At 37.8% G+C, this 20,356-nt stretch overlaps 2 protein-coding genes across 4 annotated transcripts in view; one reads left to right on the plus strand and one right to left on the minus strand.

The window, feature by feature from the left end:
• LOC121429293 (EVI5-like protein) overlaps positions 1-12,308 on the minus strand; it is a 103,716-nt gene extending 91,408 nt beyond the window's left edge. For both annotated transcript variants that reach the window (XM_041626294.1, XM_041626293.1), the window contains exon 1: positions 12,172-12,308. The gene's annotated coding sequence lies outside the window, so the exon portion shown is untranslated. The remainder of the gene's footprint in view (positions 1-12,171) is intronic.
• On the plus strand, positions 8,257-20,189 carry LOC121429294 (OCIA domain-containing protein 1-like). 2 transcript variants are annotated; one of them, XM_041626296.1, is made up of 2 exons: positions 8,257-8,374; positions 17,336-20,189. In XM_041626296.1, exon 2 carries the CDS (start codon positions 17,344-17,346, stop codon positions 18,175-18,177), a length of 834 nt encoding a protein of 277 aa, XP_041482230.1. In that variant the 5' UTR covers positions 8,257-8,374; positions 17,336-17,343; the 3' UTR covers positions 18,178-20,189. The 2 variants fall into 2 exon arrangements, with proteins under 2 accessions (XP_041482230.1, XP_041482229.1); XM_041626295.1 differs by lacking the exon at positions 8,257-8,374 and adding an exon at positions 14,345-14,451.
• Positions 20,190-20,356: the final 167 nt, after the last annotated feature.

Raw genomic sequence — 20,356 nt, forward strand, 5'->3', positions numbered from 1 at the left:
TTGTTATCATTATCACTGATATCATGATGATCATCATTATGAAGACAAAAAGAGAGCAAGGGTGAGCAGGGTGTCATGGTCACGGATGAGGAATTCTTAGACGGTGAATTCCACCATTAATTTAATTGCCCTTTTCAAGATCTTTCTTCATTCCCCCAAAAATATTGCATATTACATGTATACAGTGTATCTTCCACACAGACTGCATCAATATCATCACCAGAGGCCAGTTCATTACGTCCATTGATATTGATAGTAACCTCCACACAGTGATAGGGCAGACGGATCCTTGAATCTTGTACGAGCAAAGAAAACCCCGGCCCTTAGCTACCTTTAGGCATAGGCCTAGGGTTGCCATGGTAACAAACACTATTGGTTATAATTTCCTGATGAGCGTTAATCACTGTGATTCAAAAAGTGTGTGAGGATTTCTCATACCCAATGGTAGGGATATAAAGGGAAATAACAAATTTGAGGGAGCCATAACATGAGGGAAGCATAACATGTGGTGTGTGTAATTTACATTGTATAGGCCTACATTGTACAGTACACGTACAGTAGAAGGAAGTTAGCTGCAAGATTGTACTAAGCCTACTTCTTATTTTTCTGTTTTCACACTTGACATTCTTATACCCCTTTCATAAACCCAATTATGCGGCTAATAGCAGCATAATTTGGTCGTAAAATTGGAGGAGGACCAGAGTTATCCGCATTATTTTGATGCTGCTATTATCCGCATAATAGCAGCATCGGGACAAGATTTTGAGTTTATGAACGCATTTCCAAATAATGCGGATAATTGCCATGGTGCGGTCACAAGGTCACCCTTTTCCAACACAACCGCATCGGAGGGGGTGTGTCCAGTTGTCATGACGATTATCCGCCTTTTTCAGGACGGGCGCTCGTAAAAATAATGCGACTTATTTTCGGAGTTTGTGAACGCAATTTTTATTGAATTATCCGCATTACTCTTAGGCGGCTAATTGGAGGATAAGTTTATGAAAAGGGTATTATTTGCCATTTTATGACTACCAAAAAAACCAAGTTACCCATGTGAGAGAAACTGACAAAGAGGGGGGGGGGGGTACATGTACATTTAGACTCAAAGTTCATAAAAAGTGGTACCGATAGGTAACACTTGATCTACAATTAAAAATCAAACAAGTTTTCAATCATATGATCAGATACCATACATGTATATGGTTCATGTACATGTACATGTACAAACAGGACAAATTTCCACTTTTACTTTTTATAACAAAATATAAGAAAAATGAAAAGTAATTAAACTGATATTGCCTGTTAAAACATGAAGATGAATGCCAAGTTTGGAAAAAATAATTTTCAAAATAAGTCCATTCAGAATCGAATGAAATGACCACCGAAGTCAAGTTTCTGTATGACCATGGACCTACTAGAGATGATATGACCAAATAAAAAAAATATTTCCCAGAGGATTCTAGAATATTGTGTATTTACTGAGAAAAACAAGTTAAAGATGCATCCCTTTTGGTTGAAATTGAACAAATCTGGAGTCTTCTGGACCTGTACAAATATTGTACTTGTCTCTATCGATATTTCTCTCCCCTCTCCTTTTGTCTTTCTCTTCCCCTCCTACATGTACTTCCACAACCATCTCTAAATCAATCAATCAATCAATCCATCCATCCAGACATGTCAACATGTTTGAAGAAAAGAAAATTAATTCCCAATCTGTTGGTGTGAACACACCCAGAGAGTTGATGCTAATGACTTAATTTTTCTACCTTCCTCCCAGGTTGCCCTGCAAATGAACTGACTGGAACTGATGAGCTGTTCTTAAGCACGCACAAAAACATGTCATCAAGACCCAACTTTCAAAGCCATTCCAATAAAGAGCTTCATATCTTGGTTTCTAGGTATATCAGGATGTCTTTCATGTAGTGAAATACGTTTAATTGAATAATCTTGTGTTGAAGGATGCTAGGAATTGTAGAGGTTTCATCTCCACTGCATTTGTGGGTTCTGCCTTCAGTACGGCACTTGTACGCTACATTTGATTTTTTTTGCTGTCTGGCTTCAGTCCTTCCTTAATAACTATATTGCCATTCATGCATAACTGGGCTCCAGAATTTACACAAGACTAAGTCGGTCTTGTACAATACATTAGAATGATTAAAGTGAACATCTTGTTTTCTGATTCTAAATTTCTATACATGTACTTCTATAATATCATTCCATTTGAAATATTCTTGAATTAGGCCACGTCCCTTTTTAGGCCGAATAGTCCAACACCTTAAAAAAATGTTTGTCTCATTAATTCATACCTGGGGGACAGGATGAGTGTGAATGGAGGGTGTGCGTGATCGGTCGTTCCGCGCTCATCTTAAGCCCCAGTCACGTAGATCCCGGATCTGATCCGGGTTGGTCCAGGGTGAGATCCGTGTTGGCGCCTTGGAGTAGTCTGCAGGCACAGACCCTCATCGGAACTTTGATCAACAACCATGCCTCCACGCAAAGACTAGTACATACAAAACTTGCTGTTCCAATACCTGAGCGAGAGGGCCTTCATTACACAAGGCATGAGTAGGCTGCAATTCAGACCCTTAATACTCTAGTAAAGGGTTTGCCAAGCAGACTAGCCTAGGAGGTCCATGTTGGTCCATGTTGGTTATTGAAAGTCCTGGGGAGAGTTTCATGAAAGGACTTGTCAGTCGTTTTATCCGACAAGTACCATTGTATCCGACAGTTACCATAGTAACAGTGCCTCACAGCCAATCAGAGTCAGGGAAAGATGTCAGATCTCACAACTTGTCGGACAAAAATGTTGATGAAACGGTCCCCAGGAGGCCAACACGGCAGTTTTTTACTGTCAAAAACGGGTAGACAAGCAATCCGGGATGGTCCGTGTACATGAAGCTGCCGTGTTGGTTCGTGTAGCTGTCGTGTACATTGTAAATCTGTTTATTTGCCGTGTAATTCCATACGGCTACCTGGAGTATCCTTGGCAGTCAGTGTCCTTTTTTTCCATCAATGTTATACAATGCTGTTTACTTTATGAACTTTTGAGTGGTTGTTTAACAGTTGACTTAAACATGCTTAATTCATTTCATTAAATGTGTTGTTTAAGATTTCAAGTATTTAACAACTACTGTAGAAATAAAGAAGAGTTTTGATACTTTTCTGTAATTCACTCAGAAAGAATTACAATGTTGCCACAATGATGAGAAAAAAAATGAAATTAAAAAAAATCAACTCATTTCTACGAGATTTTCAGTTGCCATGCTGGTCAATATAGCTGCCTTGTTGGTCTGTGTAGCTGACGTGTTGGTCCATGTAGCTAAAGTGTTGGCAGTGTGGCTGACGTGTGTTGGTCCATGATGCTGACGTGTTGGTCCATGTAGCTGACGTGTTGCTGATGTGTTGACGACCAGATGATCCGTGTAGACGACGTGCTCTGCCGACATGGCCCGTGTAAATCCTTGTGAATATGCCGTGTGTACTGTCATTAATGCTCGTCGATGCTTAATCTGTGGCGAAATGATCCGGACCTCCCCGGATCATGCCGGCATTACCGAGTTGATCCTTATATGTGAATCTATATGTATCTATGTGTGAATGGGGCTTTAAAAGAATTTGGCAATGACATACTGCTACGTTTTGCTTTATTGCAATGTTATATCAGTTGCATCAGGACGAGTTTGGTGATAAGTCCATTTAAAATTGTAGGAGTCCAATAACTTTTAAATAATACCAAGGCCCTGCCTGGCAAACTGGGAGAACAGTTTTCAGAACTGAAGTGGTTATTCTGGGTAGATTTACTCTATCCCATTACTATCATTATCATCACAATCATTAAATATGGATATAACTTTGATCATAAACCATAGAATGGTCCTCCATTCATGATGGGGAAATCATATCATATTTGCAAGCGGAGGATGATTTGTACAAAAAGAGGCAAACCACGCTGAGGGAACCCCATACTTCAAGAAAATGATAGGCATTTCATGTGATATCATTTTTTTAAGCGCCACAGAGTTGATTTGTATTTCTCAGGGAAGAGAAGATTTAGAAGCAATTTACGATATGAATTATCAACATTGGACTAGCGGTTCTGCAGTTACATATTTTTAAACACTAGTAGGCTTAATTAACTTTTACCAAATTATCTTAACAAGGTCACCCCCCCATAGAGACCATTTTATCCCTATCATCAAAACTTATACTTACATGTAGGCCCTATTACATGTAGACTAGTCTTAATGGGATACCCCAGGCTGAAGGTATTTGTTTTCATAAATACATGTATAGTAAATTCACAGAGCAACATCCTGAAAATTTAATAACAAATAAGAAAGTTATTGAATTTTTAAAGATTTGCATTATTCAGATGAAACTATTAAACAAATAATAAAATTTAAAAATTGATTATAAATAATCACTATTGTAATAATGATTATTTACAATATTTTAAATCAAGTTTCAAATTTTATTATTTGTTGAATAATAATTTTTAACTATAAATTGTTCTTCAAACAGCATTTTGTAACATCGCTTATCGGGAAGTGAAGTTGCGCGACAGCCGGAGTAAGTCACTGTTTTTTCCCCTTTAAATTAAAGTTTGTTTTTCCCCGTTTAGTGCATTTCAGGCCAAAACGGAATAAATCTTTATTTTGGTAGTTTTTTTATGTATTTTTATGAAATAAAGAAAAAAATTGATGAGCCCCATCGGGGGGAATTTGCATTGTTAACCCCTAATGGTTGCTGTACGATAGCGAGCCATCAGCGTACAAGGATAATTTTTTTTTAACGTTAATAAAAACAAGTGGAATGCCTCTGGCCATCTCACCTGCATCACGCGGTTCAATATAGCAGCAGTGCTGACTTTGAATACTACTCTAACTCGCACAAGATGTTCAGTGATACATGGTTACTCTTATGTCCACTTTTTATGAACTAGACCAATAAACTTACAGAGATATGATGGTTATTCAACAAAAAAACCCAACATGGCCAAAGTTCACTGACCTTACATGACCTTTGACCTTGATCATGTGACCTGAAACTCGCACAGGATGTTCAGTGATACTTGATTACTCTTATGTACAAGTTTCATGAATCAGATCCATAAACTTTCAAAGTTATGATGGTAATTCAACAGATACATGTACATCCAATTCGGAGAAAGTTCATTGACCTTTGACCTTGGTCATGTGACCTGAAACGTGCACAGGATGTTTAGTGATACTTGATTACTCTAATGTCCAAGTTTAATGAACTAGACCAATAAACTTTCAAAGTTATGATGGTAATTCAACAGACACCCCCGATTCGGCCAAAGTTCATTGACCCTAAATGACCTTTGACCTTAATCATTAGACCTGAAACTTGCACAAAATGTTCAGTGATGCTTGATTACTATCATGTCCAAGTTTCATGAATCAGATCCATAAACTTTCAAAGTTATGATGGGAATTCAACAGATATCCCCAATTCGGCCAAAGTTCATTGACCCTAAATGACCTTTGACCTTGGTCATGTGACGTGAAACTCATGCAGGATGTTCAGTGATACTTGATTAACCTTATATCCAAGTTTCATGAACTAGGTCCATATATTTTCTAAGTTATGATATTTCAAAAACTTAACCTCAGGTTAAGATTTCGATGTCGATTCCTCCAACATGGTCTAAGTTCATTGACCCTAAATGACCTTTGACCTTGGTCATGTGACATGAAACTCTAATAGGATGTTCAGTAATACTTGATTAACCTTATGGCCAAGTTTTATTAACTAGGTCCATATACTTTCTAAGTTATGATGTCATTTCAAAAACTTAACCTCAGGTTAAGATTTGATGTTGACGCCGCCGCCGCCGTCGGAAAAGCGGCGCCTATAGTCTCACTCTGCTACGCAGGTGAGACAAAAACTCCTCGAAACAGATGGCTGCCAGCTGTCTATTCAACATGTTGTCTTGTTGATTGTTCTCTCAAATTAAAATAAAGCATGTAGAGAAAGAAAATTTGAGGCCAACTCTATAAATAAATAGGATCAAATTTGAGTAGTGGTGCAGTGCCTGGTCGTACATGTACTTAGACCAAAGCTTCAGTCTCTGTATTTTGGTTGTTCCGCTGAACTACGTTGGCTCTAAGCCTGAGTCATATCGATTATTTTGAAAACCGGTGTTCGACAGCTCTAATTCGATCGAACATCGATGCATCGAATATTGAAGGCGGAGAAAATTTAGTCTTTTGTTTTTGCGTCGATGCGATGCGCTTTGCATATGCACTACGCACTGACGGTATGCGCTGGCGTTGGCCGGGTGAGCGTTGCACAAGCAGATGATCTGACAGAGCAAAGTTCGTTTGTATTTTCCATGATCACAAAACACACAAAAAAGGCCAGGGACCAAAGCAGAATTCTTCCCAAAATATCTTCAACAATGATATTTGCAGATGACAACATATAAGTTTAAAATGAAACAATAATAAAGACATGAATCACGCAGAGTCGATCCGAATGATTTTCGGTCGACTAGCATTCGCAGTCCATTCACCAGCCCCGTCCGCAGCTCCGTACACTCACTCTCCCGAAACGACAGGCGTGCTTGACGTCAGCGCCAGCAAACAATTGCAATCAACGGAGAGCGCTGTAACTTGCCTGAGATTGTGTAGTTGGATCCAAAATGAGCTCCAAATAAATTTATGGGAATAAATAGGTAATTTTCTCTGGATGGTCATTTGAATTGCTATTCAATGCTGATATAACGATTGTGAGGAAAGATTGTGGAATATGAGTTATGACGATGTTCGAGAATTAATCCTGATAATGACAATCCAGTTTTTTAGACGCAATTGAGCATGCGATCAAAATAAATACGAATGTTTCGAATCGAGCCCTAAATTCATCTAAATTATTACGATTTAACAAGATTTTATGGTCATACTAAGAATATTGACGATGTCAGCAAAGTATGTTATGTTCATATGGAAGAAATACTGGGATTATTTTTATTGTTCCATCTCTCGACGTCTCCTCCAAGCTCCGAGAAAATAAACACAATGCGCATGCGTGTTTGATGACGTATGACATATTTTCCCATTCATGAAATCAGAGCCCAAAGTTGGGCACAAACTAGCTTCAAATTGATGGGAAAAATATCAAACGCAATTTTCTCTGTTTTGTCATGTAAAATGTTATTATATGGTGATATTACGAACTTGAAAAGAGTTTTTGCATGTAGACAATGTTCGAGAATTAATCCTGACGTGATGATTTTTTTTAGACAAGTGCACTAGCTCGACTCAAGAAGTCAAGTCGATCGTCATGAGATGTCCGCCATTGAAAATTGAAACGAAATACAAACGTTTCACATCAAGCTCTAAATTCATATTAATGATTATCATATGCAAATTATTGTTAAATATTACGATTAAATAATGTTCTATGGTCATGATTTTAATATTGTTCATGAAAGCAAGATTTATTTTACGTTGATCGCGTCAATTTCCGGCCATTTTCTGGTTTGATTAAAGAACAGTACTGCGCATGCACGATCGATGGCCATGACTTCCATTCATGAATTCATCGTGCATAAATTATCTCGGCACGAGCAGACGAGACTCGAACTATGATCGAAATAAACTTCAAATTAATGGTGAATAGCATCATAATTACTCATTCGGTTTCATTTTGGGGGCAATAGAAATCAAGTAAGTAGTAGTAAAGTTGGACATTACTGATATTTTGATGATTGATTGTGTAAACCAAACGAATCGGCCGGCCGACGTATTTTTTTTTTTCGATGCACCGATTTTGCAAAATCTGCACCGGTGTTCGATGACATCGATCGAACACCGATTTTAAAATCGATTCGACTCAGGCTTAGTTGGCTCCACTCACCAGTCACCATACATAGACTGAAGAGTTAGGGGCCCCGTGCGCTACACACAACGTATAGTGAACTAGCGTTATAGATCGTGATTTAAAACTTTTTTTTGAGCGAAATTTCTAGTTTCATTATCAGGGAAATATAAATAACTTAAGTAATTGCATACCTTGGACCGGAGTTATTGGAAAAAAATCCACTGGATGATTGAGAAATCTGTCATCTAAGACATTTTCTCCTGACCTGACGGTTTTTCTTGCAAGTTGCCATCTTGAATGACGTCATTATCGTTAATGTCTCGATATATCGCGATTATAACTATTATCGTTTGTCTTCGTGTAGTGTATCGTATCGTATTATTGCCTTGTAGGTGTGCTGGTGGAATGCAATATCGATATCACATTCGTAAATTGTTGACGCCCTCTCCGTTCGTTTGTAAATATTTCATAGTTTGGCTGCCTTAATTTGGATCGATTTAGCTGTGCTTTTCCCAACTAAACATCGGTAAAGCATGCATTTTCATCTATATCGTTTAAACTACTATTATGTTAAATAGTTCTATATTTTTAATTTGTAATTTATATTTCCTTAGATTGTAACCTCGATGTGTTTATATGCCCCAAACTTTGGACTCTGGTCTGACAAAAGTGCTGGTGTTATAACAAATAGTAACCCAGGCCAGGGGGCTCCCGGCCGCGTAGCGGCCGGGAGCCCAGGATCGTACGTGCATTTTACCATACCTCACAGAGAAGCGTGAAGTATGGTCAAACTAATTCTCCGAATATATACTTATAACTTGTTTAACCCAGGGGGCTCCCGGCCACGTAGCGGTCGGGCCCGGGGGGGGGGCCACTTCCATTCACAAGTGGATACCATGCGCGGCCATGGGGTCTCGAAAAGCACCCTAAACACGTAATTTCCATATTCTGAAAATGCACCCCTTAACAAGTATTGGCGTGTGAAACCCTACCCTTAACAAGTATTGGAAGCAAAACGATACTGACTGAAATGAACCCCTGAAATGAACCCCTAAACACTTGTTCACTGCTACCATCTGGCCTGTGGAGAATCTACAGGTAAGACTATGGTATGCCAATGCTGTATAGAGCACACACTTTAAAAAATCATTAAAATATCACTTTTGTGACCAAAATTACTAATTTCCATATAGTTTTAATTTATTTATCATTAGTAATGTGGGAATAATTTTTGTAATCACCAGAGCGCTCAAAAACTTGAATTTTGGGCATATTTTTGTGTACGCCCTCTATTGGTGGAAAGTAATATGGCAAGAAAATTTTCATTTTTTGATCTCTATTTTTAATTAAGAAAAAATGATATAAAGAATCAAATTTAAATAAGGGCCAAGCGGTATGAATTAACATATCTAATGGAAACTGTCAGTGTAAAAAAATCAAGCATTTGCCCCAAAGAAAAAGAGAAAATAAGCCAAACATTGCCACTAAACCTGAGTCGAATCGATTTTAAAATCTGTGTTCGATCGATGTCATCGAACACCGATGCAGATTTTGCAAAATCGGTGCATCGAAAAAAAAAAAAAAAAAATATGTCCGCCGGCCGATTCGTTTGGTTTACACAATCAATCATCAAAATATCAGTAATGTCCAACTTTACTACTACTTACTTGATTTCTATTGCCCCCAAAATGAAACCGATTGAGTAATTATTATGCTATTCACCATTAATTTTTATTTCGATCATAGTTCGAGTCTTACTCGTCTGCTCGTGCCGAGATAATTTATGCACGATGAATTCATGAATGGATGTCATGGCCATCGATCGTGCATGCGCAGTACTGTTCTTTAATCAAACCAGAAAATGGCCGGAAATTGACGCGATCAACGTAAAATAAATCTTGCTTTCATGAACAATATTAATATCATGACCATAGAACATTATTTAATCGTAATATTTAACAATAATTTGCATATGATAATCATTAATATGAATTTAGAGCTTGATGTGAAACGTTTGTATTTCATTTCAATTTTCAATGGCGGACATCTCATGACGATCGACTTGATTTCTGGAGTCTAGCTAGTGCACTTGTCTAAAAAAAATAATCATCACGTCAGGATTGATTCTCGAACATTGTCTACATGTAAAACTCTGTTCAAGTTCGTAATATCACCATATAATAACATTTTACATGACAAAACAGAGAAAATTGCGTTTGATTTTTTCCCATCAATTTGAAGCTAGTTTGTGCCCAACTTTGGGCTCTGATTTCATGAATGGGAAAATATGTCATACGTCATCGAACACGCATGCGCATTGTGCTTATTTTCTCGGAGCTAGCTTGGAGGCCGAGGAGACGTCCAGAGATGGAATAACGATAGAAATAATCCCAGAATTAATTCTTCCATATGAACATAACATACTTTGCTGACATCGTCAATATTCTTAGTATGACCATAAAATCTTGTTAAATCGTAATAATTTAGATGAATTTAGGGCTCGATTCGAAACATTCGTATTTATTTAGAGATGGAATAACGATAGAAATAATCCCAGTATTAATTCTTCCATATGAACATAACATACTTTGCTGACATCGTCAATATTCTTAGTATGACCATAAAATCTTGTTAAATCGTAATAATTTAGATGAATTTAGGGCTCGATTCGAAACATTCGTATTTATTTTGATCGCATGCTCAATTGCGTCTAAAAAACTGGATTGTCATTATCAGGATTAATTCTCGAACATCGTCATAACTCATATTCCACAATCTTTCCTCACAATCGTTATATCAGCATTGAATAGCAATTCAAATGACCATCCAGAGAAAATTACGTATTTATTCCCATAAATTTATTTGGAGCTCATTTTGGATCCAACTACACAATCTCAGGCAAGTTACAGCGCTCTCCGTTGATTGCACTTGTTTGCTGGCGCTGACGTCAAGCACGCCTGTCGTTTCGGGAGAGTGAGTGTACGGAGCTGCGGACGGGGCTGGTGAATAGACTGCGAATGCTAGTTGACCGAAAATCATTCGGATCGACTCTGCGTGATTCATGTCTTCATTTCATTATTGTTTCATTTTAAACTTAGGCCCTATATGCAAATATCATTGTTGAAGATATTTTGGGAATTCTGCTTTGGTCCCCGGCCTTTTTTGTGTGTTTTATGATCATGGAAAATACAAACGAACTTTGCTCTGTCATCTGCTTGTGCAACGCTCACCCGGCCAACGCCAGCGAATACCGTCAGTGCATATGGTGCATATGCAAAGCGCATCGCATCGACGCAAAAACAAAAGACTACATTTTCCCCGCCTTCAATATTCGATGCATCGATGTTCGATCGAATTAGAGCTGTCGAACACCGGTTTTCAAAATAATCGATATGACTCAGGCTATTAAATTGCCACCTTTATTTTGTCACACATGGAGATATAACTGAGAACAAGGTTATATTATAACCTTGTTCATTGAATGAGTGCCCCTAAACAAGTATAGGAATGTTTTATTGTACGGGTCCTTCGATCGTCGGCTTTACCCTATTTGGTTTAGTACGACCCCACCTTCTACACCTTGCGCAAATCGGACTCTAAACACGAAGTGTTGGGGCAAAAAGGACATGCTTTATAAAACAGTTTGATTTTGTTTTATCATCCACGCAAATTCGACCCTAAACACGTAATTTCCTAGCGAAATAGATACCCTTTTTTCATTATTTTTGTGTTTTTGACACCCTTATCACGTTACGTACGTAACGTGCCCTATCGTGAAAAAGACATCTTTTTTACGTGTTTTTTTGGTCGCGCATGGTATCCACTCGTCAATGTAAGTGGCCCCCCCCCCGGGCGGTCGCTAGCCCCCTGGGTTAAACAAGTCAAATGGGAGCCCACACGGACACCTAACCGTCGGTGAATGGGGATTACAGTAAAATGTCAGAAATTATTGAATAAATCCCCAGAAACGATGGTTATTCCTGTCTAGGTCGTACTAAGAAAACTGAAGTGAAGAGCCATGGCACGGCATTGCCATTTTTTTTTTTTTTTTTTTTTTTTGAAGGCTGAGGCGCGGCGAAGAAGGCGATGCCGATGGTCCACACCAAGGCCAGGGCGCAAGGCAAGCACGCGATGGAGGCGATGACTGCGCCTGGCCGGTGGGTCGGGTGCCCCGACTGTCTGGCTGCAGTTGTCCTGAAGTACCGGTACACACAGACACAGGAAATGAATGATACGATGCCGATACTAGGAAGGAAGACGAAAACAAGAAATCACAATCACAATAATTCGACTTAACAAAGATGATACAAATAATGAGCTTACTATTTTTGTAGAAAATATACTGAAGATCTCTACCATCAAGACAACATCAAATGTTTATTCAAGTAATCTCTTAAAAATGAACCATTCTGTAAATTTATAAAGTGTTCCGTCGAAGAAAATGGTATGATAGACGTATTGCCTTTGATAGTCTCAAAACTCAACTCAACTTGAAATTACATTGAGAAAACTTCTTAAAATTATTAAAAGTCAGATAATCGTAGCATCAAGTTTTATATCTCACATAATAATATATCTCAAAAATATCTTTTCCGTAAGAAATTGTGAATAATAATTCAAAATATGAAAATTTTTATCGTATCAAACCTGCTTTTTAGACTAGTTTTCCACACGTATGATGACGTTTTTACGCGAACCACCCCACCCCCTTTCCTTTATTGGCGGTGCAAAAAGGGGGTAGGGCCTTTACAACTGTATTTTTCATCTTTGTGAGGATGGGGTACACCCCGGGGTACACTCACCTTTGCAGGCACTTTAAAAGCTATACTTTCTTATATTGCTATACCCCTTCTCTAGTTTTATTTTCGTTACATTAATTGGATACAAAAATAAGCTTTAACATAAAAAAACAGCAGCCTCCTAAATTGGGAGGAACTTGCTACGAATTCAATTCTTTTCTTTTCATGTACAGTACCTGTTTCATAATCAAGAATGCACTTTTGAAAGTTTCTTTCTTCACCCTATAAAATTCCCAAGCGAGCGAGAGAAAACAAATACCTCCTTTTCATTTGAACGTTACTTTTACCAAGTGCTAGAAAATTACACTTATCCTTTCATTTTCTTTCTTTGAATGTGTATTTCTTTCCGTCACCCTATAAAATTCCCAAGTGAGCGAGAGAAAAAATCCCCGTTTCATTAGAACCTTATTCTAGTGCTAGAAAATAACATCATTTCCCTGTCGGCAAATGAGGAGACTGATGATCACTCACTATTTCTGTTATGTGAAATATTAAAATTTTCTCCCTGTTGTCGTGTGAAACAACGATTAATTTCTCCATGAACATGTGCAATAAGCAAGTTATAGGGTAGTATGCCCGGACTATTTGGTTCAATCAAGTTGGTATTGTCAAATCGATCTAGCTGTTATTTCATATTGCATCCATTTTCACGAACAGAAAAAAAAAAATAAAAAAAATGTTCGCAATTAGTCGCATTATGAGGTGAAAAAAAAGTAGCAAAAGAAAACATTGAATGGGGAAAATTTTCGAAAAGTCGCCAAGTGTATACCGCCATACATGTATATCCAAAATAATCAGGCCTGTATCATATAGAGAATTATGTAGGGGAAGGCGGGGTAAGTTGTGACAGTTTTTGCTTTTTGCATGTTAGAATTGATATGATTAATAATCTTGTCGAAATAAGTACCTTGCCTTGAAATTTAATTCTTCTGAAATATTTTCCACCTATATCCCCACACTGAAAGTCATCGTGACCTTTGAAAAAAACGATGTCAAATGGCTCAACTTGCCCCATATATGGGGTAAGTTGTGCCACCGTCTGGGGTAAGTTGAGCCACAAAAACACTATGTACAAAATGTATGGGGGGAGAACCAGCATGTCAATTTTTTGTTTAAAGTCCTTTCACTTGCTAATTCTCTATAAATACTAACATCCTGTATTAAGGAAAAGAGCAGTCATGTAAATTTGCTCCTTTCAGCCTGCATTTCAATCGATTTTTATGGTTTGTTTGTTTTTTAAGATACGTGAATTACCATGGCTCAACTTGCCCCATGCTGTTTGGCTCAACTTACCCCAGTCCGAACTTAGTGCGATAATTTTGTATCCACACATTTATTATGCATCCATCATATAAAAGACTATGACAAGAATGAAGATCCATACCTGGACTAATAATGTTGTTATCATGTCTTTATTATATTTAAAGACTTATAAAGCACTTATCTATTTCACACTCTTTTTACTTTTTTGGCTGAAATTCATATTTTTCCCTCTAAAAAACTACTTTTTGTTTCAAAGTTGGAAACAATGTGGTGGGGTTAGGGGTTATGCTATGGGTCATCAATACATGACACCACCACAATGTCTATTGGCCTGGGGCTGGTGGCTCAACTTGCCCCTAATTTATGCTCAACTTACCCCGCCTTCCCCTATATACGGTATATCTCTAGCTCTAGCTCTGTGGCCTGCCCGTACATAATTTGGGTTTCACAGATACCGTATCAATACGAGCCGTGTTTTGAGAAGTCGGTGTCGATATGGATTAGTTTGGTGTTTTTCAGGTGTTCTGAGGACGATAAATAGGTAATTATCCAATGGGTAGAGTAAGAAATATCTTGGCATTAGAATGGGGAAAAACTATCCTAAATTCAAGAATGTGAGGGATGATTTCGGCGCGAGTTACCGTAGCGTAGCGGTACGGTACCGTACCGGATCCATGCCCATGCCATGGACCATTGCATTACCAGCGCGCGCGATTCTGAAGCTCTCGAGCTAATCGGGATTTATCACGTTTCCGTGACTAGGCACAAAATTAAATACGGGACAATCGACAAAAATTAAATAAAGAAGGCTACACAGTATGACAAAAATATAAAGAATTGGAAAGGAGGGTGAACGAAAAAATGAAGGAGAGAAAGAGAAGACAAAAGAAAAGAAATATGAATTGAGAAAAAGAAAGAAAAATGAAGGGGAAAAAAAGTTAGAATAAAAGAGAGAAAAAAAGGTTTCCGTCATTCTTTGAAATGAATATAGATAGAAAACAAGAAAAAGAAAGGATGGGGAGATGATAAAATGTGTGAAAGACAAAATAAAGCTGAGAGAAGGGAAAACAGAAAGTAAGAAAAGAAAGGAGGAGGAAAGAACGAATCCATTGACGAGTGGATATACTCGGTTGTTGTGTGTCCAGACGATTAATTTTAGAAAGTCATTTGGAAAAGAATACAAGCAAATTTTCATCAATTTATGTCTCACCTGCATAGCAGAGTGAGACTATAGGCGCCGCTTTTCCGACGGCGGCGGCGGCGTCAACATCAAATCTTAACCTAAGGTTAAGTTTTTGAAATGACATCATAACTTAGAAAGTATATGGACCTAGTTCATTAAACTTGGACACAAGGTTAATCAAGTATCATCAAACATCCTGCATGAGTTTATGTCACATGACCAAGGTCAAAGTTCATTTAGGGTCAATGAACATTGGCCGATTTGGGGGTGTCTGTTGAATTACAATCAAAACTTTAAAAGTATGTTGGTCTAGTTCATAAAACTTGGACATAAGAGTAATCAAGTATCACTGAACATTCTGTGCACATTTTAGGTCACATGACCAAGGTCAAAGGTCAAGGAACTTTGGCAGTAATGGGGGTATCTGTTGAATTACCATCATAACCAAGTATCACTGAACATCTTGTGCGAGTTATAGTAGTTTTCAAAGTCAGCACTGCTGCTATGTTGAATCGCGTGATGCAGGTGAGATGGCCAGAGGCATTCCACTTGTTAGTATAAAATGTTAGGAAATATAGAGAACAAAATAGAAGACGATTACGACTATTGAATTTAATATTTTTAGTGTAATCCAAAGACAAAAAAGAAGGCTTCAAAAATATAGTGTCCGGACACCCGACCCCCCCCCCCATCCTACCTTGCACAAGGGGTCTCGAAAAGCACCCTTAACACATATTCTGAAAATGCACCCCTTAACAAGTATTGCCGTGTAAAACCCTACCCTTAAAGGACAAGTCCACCCCAACAAAAACTTGATTTGAATAAAAAGAGAAAAATTCAACAAGCATAACACTGAAAATTTCATCAAAATCGGATGTAAAATAAGAAAGTTATGGCATTTTAAAGTTTCGCTTATTTTCAACAAAATAGTTATATGAACGAGCCAGTTACATCCAAATGAGAAAGTTGATGACATCACTCACTCACTATTTCTTTTGTATTTTATTATATGAAATATGAAATATTTTATTTTCTCGTCATTGTCACGTGAAATGAAGTTTCATTCCTCCTGAACACGTGGAATTCCATTATTTTAACATTTTGTGCTTCAGGCAAGGAGGTCCTAATCGCCAAATTCGTAAAAATTGACATATTGTATATTTCAAACAATAAAAAACAAAAGAAATAGTGAGTGAGTGACATCATCGACTCTCTCATTTGGATTTAACTGGCTCGTTCATATAACTATTTTTGTTGAAAATAAGCAAAATTTGAAGTGTCATAACTTTCCTATTTTACATCCGATTTTGATGAAATTTTCAGCATTGTGCTTGTCTGATTTTTCTCTATTGATTCAAATCAACATTTTTCTGGGGTGGACTTGACCTTTAACAAGTATTGGAAACATAACGATACTTTTGGCAAGTATTCCCTGAATTGGACCCCTAAACAAGTACAGCGATATTTCAATCGGTCGTCAGTTTTACCTAATTTACCTACATCAATGGGTTATGAACAGCCCAACCTCCCCATATCTCGCGCAAATCGTACTCTAAACACATTGTGTTGACTCTTGACTTGGGGCAAAAGGTACATACTTTATAAAACATTTTTTTTGTACCCTCACAAATATGACCCTAAACACATAACTTTCCTAGCGAAAATAGATACCCTTTTTTCATTATTTTAGTGTTTTTGACATCCTTATTACGTTACATAACTACGTAATGTGCCCTATCTTGAAAAAGACATTTTTCTTACTTGTTTTTGGGGTCGTGCATGATATCCACTCGTCAATGTAAGTGTCCCCCCCCCCCTGGCCTACTAACCCTACTTTGAAGTTTGAACTCAAGGCAAGTTCAAAGAAAGTCTTTCTGAGTTTGATGACATGGCTAAAAATATTGTTTAAACTGAGCTAGAATTTGTGTATTACCCTTGTATGTAAGGTTTGATCAGTTTAGATTTTGGAACCCATTTTTCATTTTTTGAAAAGAAAGTTCAGAACAAAAAAAAATATCGCAGAAAATCTTGTCAATGTCAACTCTTTGCTTAACGTCTTCCTGTTCTACAATTTTTTTTATTTCACACTTTTCAATTTTCATTGAAAGAAAATTATCATTACTTAACTTTTTAAGGGGTATGATCTATGATGCAACCTCACACCTTAGTGTGACTGAGTGTGTAGATCTCAGAGTTATTATCTGTAATAATTGGTGAAAGTTTCTTTTTTTCTGCCTTTCAGATTCAACCATGGCAACATATTCTGACAACACACCTGAGAATCCATCTCCTGTCGATGCGACCATTCAACAACAGATGAAGGAAGGTCGCTACCAGTTCACAGACGAGGAAAAGCGGGCTTTGCGGGAATGTAGATTTGAGAGTTTTTGGTACCGTTCCTTTCCTATTGCCACTGTGTCCGGACTGTCAACACACATGCTTGTGCAGAGAGGAATTCTGAACCCTAGCAAACGCTTTGGTTCCATCCCAAAGGTGGTGTTTGCCACTATGTGTGGCTACATCTTTGGCAAGATGCTCTATGTTCAGAAGTGCCGTGAGAAGTTCCTGAAGCTTGAAAACTCTCCCTTTGCCGAGATGATGAGGAGGGGCAGAGGGGGCATGCCACCTGCCGAGTTTGGCGGGATGAGTATACCTGGGTATGGAACTGGAAGCAACCCACCTGTAGAGGAAGAACTTTCTGTCGATGATAACTTCCGACCAGACACACCTTGGAGTGGAGGACACGACCAGAGATTGAACATGGATATAGATACCAGCCAAGTCAAGGGAATAGACAACACCTTCGATTCTGACCTCGCCAAGCGTCGCGAGGACGAGAGGGCAGCCTCAAAGCGGGAATTCACAGGAACCTACGACGAGCTCCGGAAGCACCACCGAGCGAAGAATGCACAGCAGTACACCCAAGTTCTTCCAGGTCATTACCAGCCGAGGTCCCCACCTGATGTTACTCCCCATCAAGATCAACCAAGGCCAAAGTTGCCTGCCCAGGATGAATTCAGTCTTGGTGCTCGAAACAGGAGTAAAATGCTAAATAAATATGGAGATTCATGGGAGAAAGAATGAATATGTATCCCTGCTGGTGGAATAGAAGCTTAGATGTATCTATAAAAAAAATAATAAAAAAAATCACATTACAATGAGAATGATATGATTGTCTTTCTTTGCCTTGTCATAATGATTATTTTGGGGGGTTGGTTTGGAAAGGATGTCATTTGAAAAATTATCTTGTCATTAAAATCTGAGGTCTTGTCTCTCTTCATGTCTTGTGACCATGCGATATATAACTTCTTTGATCCAGTTAAAATTTCTTCAACAAATATGACATAAGCTTTCAAATTTGTATCTTTTATCAAACTAGTAACGGTAAACTCCTTCCATTTCATCTATCAGTTCATCATAATCTTGGATGTATTGCTGTTGATTTATGAAAATTGCAACCACTGGTTTCATATGCAATTGTTAGCAAAATCACTTTGCTTCCCATTTTTTAACAACTCCTTCTGCATACATATCAAGATCTTAGATAATATTTTGTTTTTTAAATGAAATATTGCATTTGTTTCCCATATGAGAGTCAAATTGGCCTTTTCCCCTACTTGTATTCATAACTTGGGCTTCATTTTGTATGATTTATAAAATAAATATGTGATGCATGATATTTCTTTGAAGTGGCAAAACTGAGTTAAGATTCTATGATTGATTGAATAAGAATCACATTGAAAAAGGGAAAGTTAAAGTAAGTAAAACAAAATTTGATGAATTATGACTGCAGTGTGTATTTGAAAGGAGTAAATGATGATTTGTGGCTAACCAGGTAGCATACACAAATGTAGTATTCAGAAGCGAGGGGCCACATCCTCCCCTCGAAAACTGGCCAATATATAGATAAAAAGGGCACTTTCATTGGGTCCCCACGTCTTACCCTATCTCGCCTGCTTGCATGCAACAGATTCCATCACATCCTGACTTCCATCAACACACTGCTGAGATCCACAAAATAAAGTCCAAGTGTTGCACAGTTCAAAGTTGCAAGTCATGTTCCCAGAGGCATTCAATTTTTGATTGATTGATTGATTGGTGGTGATTTTTTACCTAAGTTGTAAGCAAGCAACCAGAGGACCAACGGCTTAAGGTTCTCTCTGAAGGACCTGGTACTGAGGATTAATGCCTTACCAAAGGGCACTAGCGCACCAAGTGGGAATCGAACCCGGGTCACCGGAATACAAATCCCCGCTCTGCCGACTGAGCTATCGTGCCTCTTCTTTTAATTTTAATTTAATAACTCAAACAACAAACTGATCAGAATTAATCATTAATTCATCACAAGACCCTCAACTTTTGCAGGTTCCAAAGGTGTTGTCACTCAGAAACTAGAAAGCCCAGAAAGCTAATTCCTACCAAATTTAATTTTCATTCCCTTTAGTTGGCAGTGCTCACTCAAGCATGAATAGTTTTCCAACTGTTTGGTGTCATTTGAAAGTTGAGTTTATTGGCTTTCCAATGTAAGCGTTTCCCTCATAGTGATACATTTTTTATTCGGCAGCCATTTCAAAAGTGTATAGTATTTTGAGACACCGTAGTTCTATTTCTTGACGACGACGATGATGATATTTGTTTCACATTACACTATTACGTCACTCTATTGTGCATAGAAAATGATAACCAGACCACCCAATTTGTCCTTGTGAACAATTAAATCTAGTTTATATGTATGTTATCATATGAAATAATTTTCATTCAAATTTTGTCCTCCCAAGGATGAAAAGGATAATAGATAGACTACTGGTTTTATGTGTAAGATAATCATTGCTTGAACTCATTTTGATACAAGGGTGACATGTACACACTTCTTAAAATATGAAATATGATTTCATGTAGTAACATAAGAGAATAGATAATCAGGACATGGCATCCAAACTATTGCATATTTATTAGAGTGTTCTTACAACTTTTTTCACACAATATTACAAAAAATACTCAATAACTTTATGTCTTCAGTATCAATCAGATTTTGATGAATTTTAGCATTTAGCTCTGTGAATTTACTCTATTTAGATATAAATATTCAACCCAGATGATGTGCCCCTTAAATCCTTTTTTAAGAGTTCATGGCAAAAGACCCCATATAAACTGGCCACCATGTTAGCCTAGGTGAAGCTTGCTTAGCAGTCAGGCTTGTACTTGCATTATCGTAAGTGAGAGCAATGATATTTCCAATTGTGATTGCAAAAAAGTCAGATTT

The sequence above is a fragment of the Lytechinus variegatus genome, chromosome 15 (genome assembly GCF_018143015.1).
Source record: "Lytechinus variegatus isolate NC3 chromosome 15, Lvar_3.0, whole genome shotgun sequence".
Lineage (NCBI taxonomy): Eukaryota > Metazoa > Echinodermata > Echinoidea > Temnopleuroida > Toxopneustidae > Lytechinus > Lytechinus variegatus.

What these genes read in the sequence shown, in the direction of transcription:
- LOC121429294 (XM_041626296.1), top strand. Translation starts at nt 17,344, where the DNA reads ATGGCAACATATTCTGACAACACACCTGAGAATCCATCTCCTGTCGAT.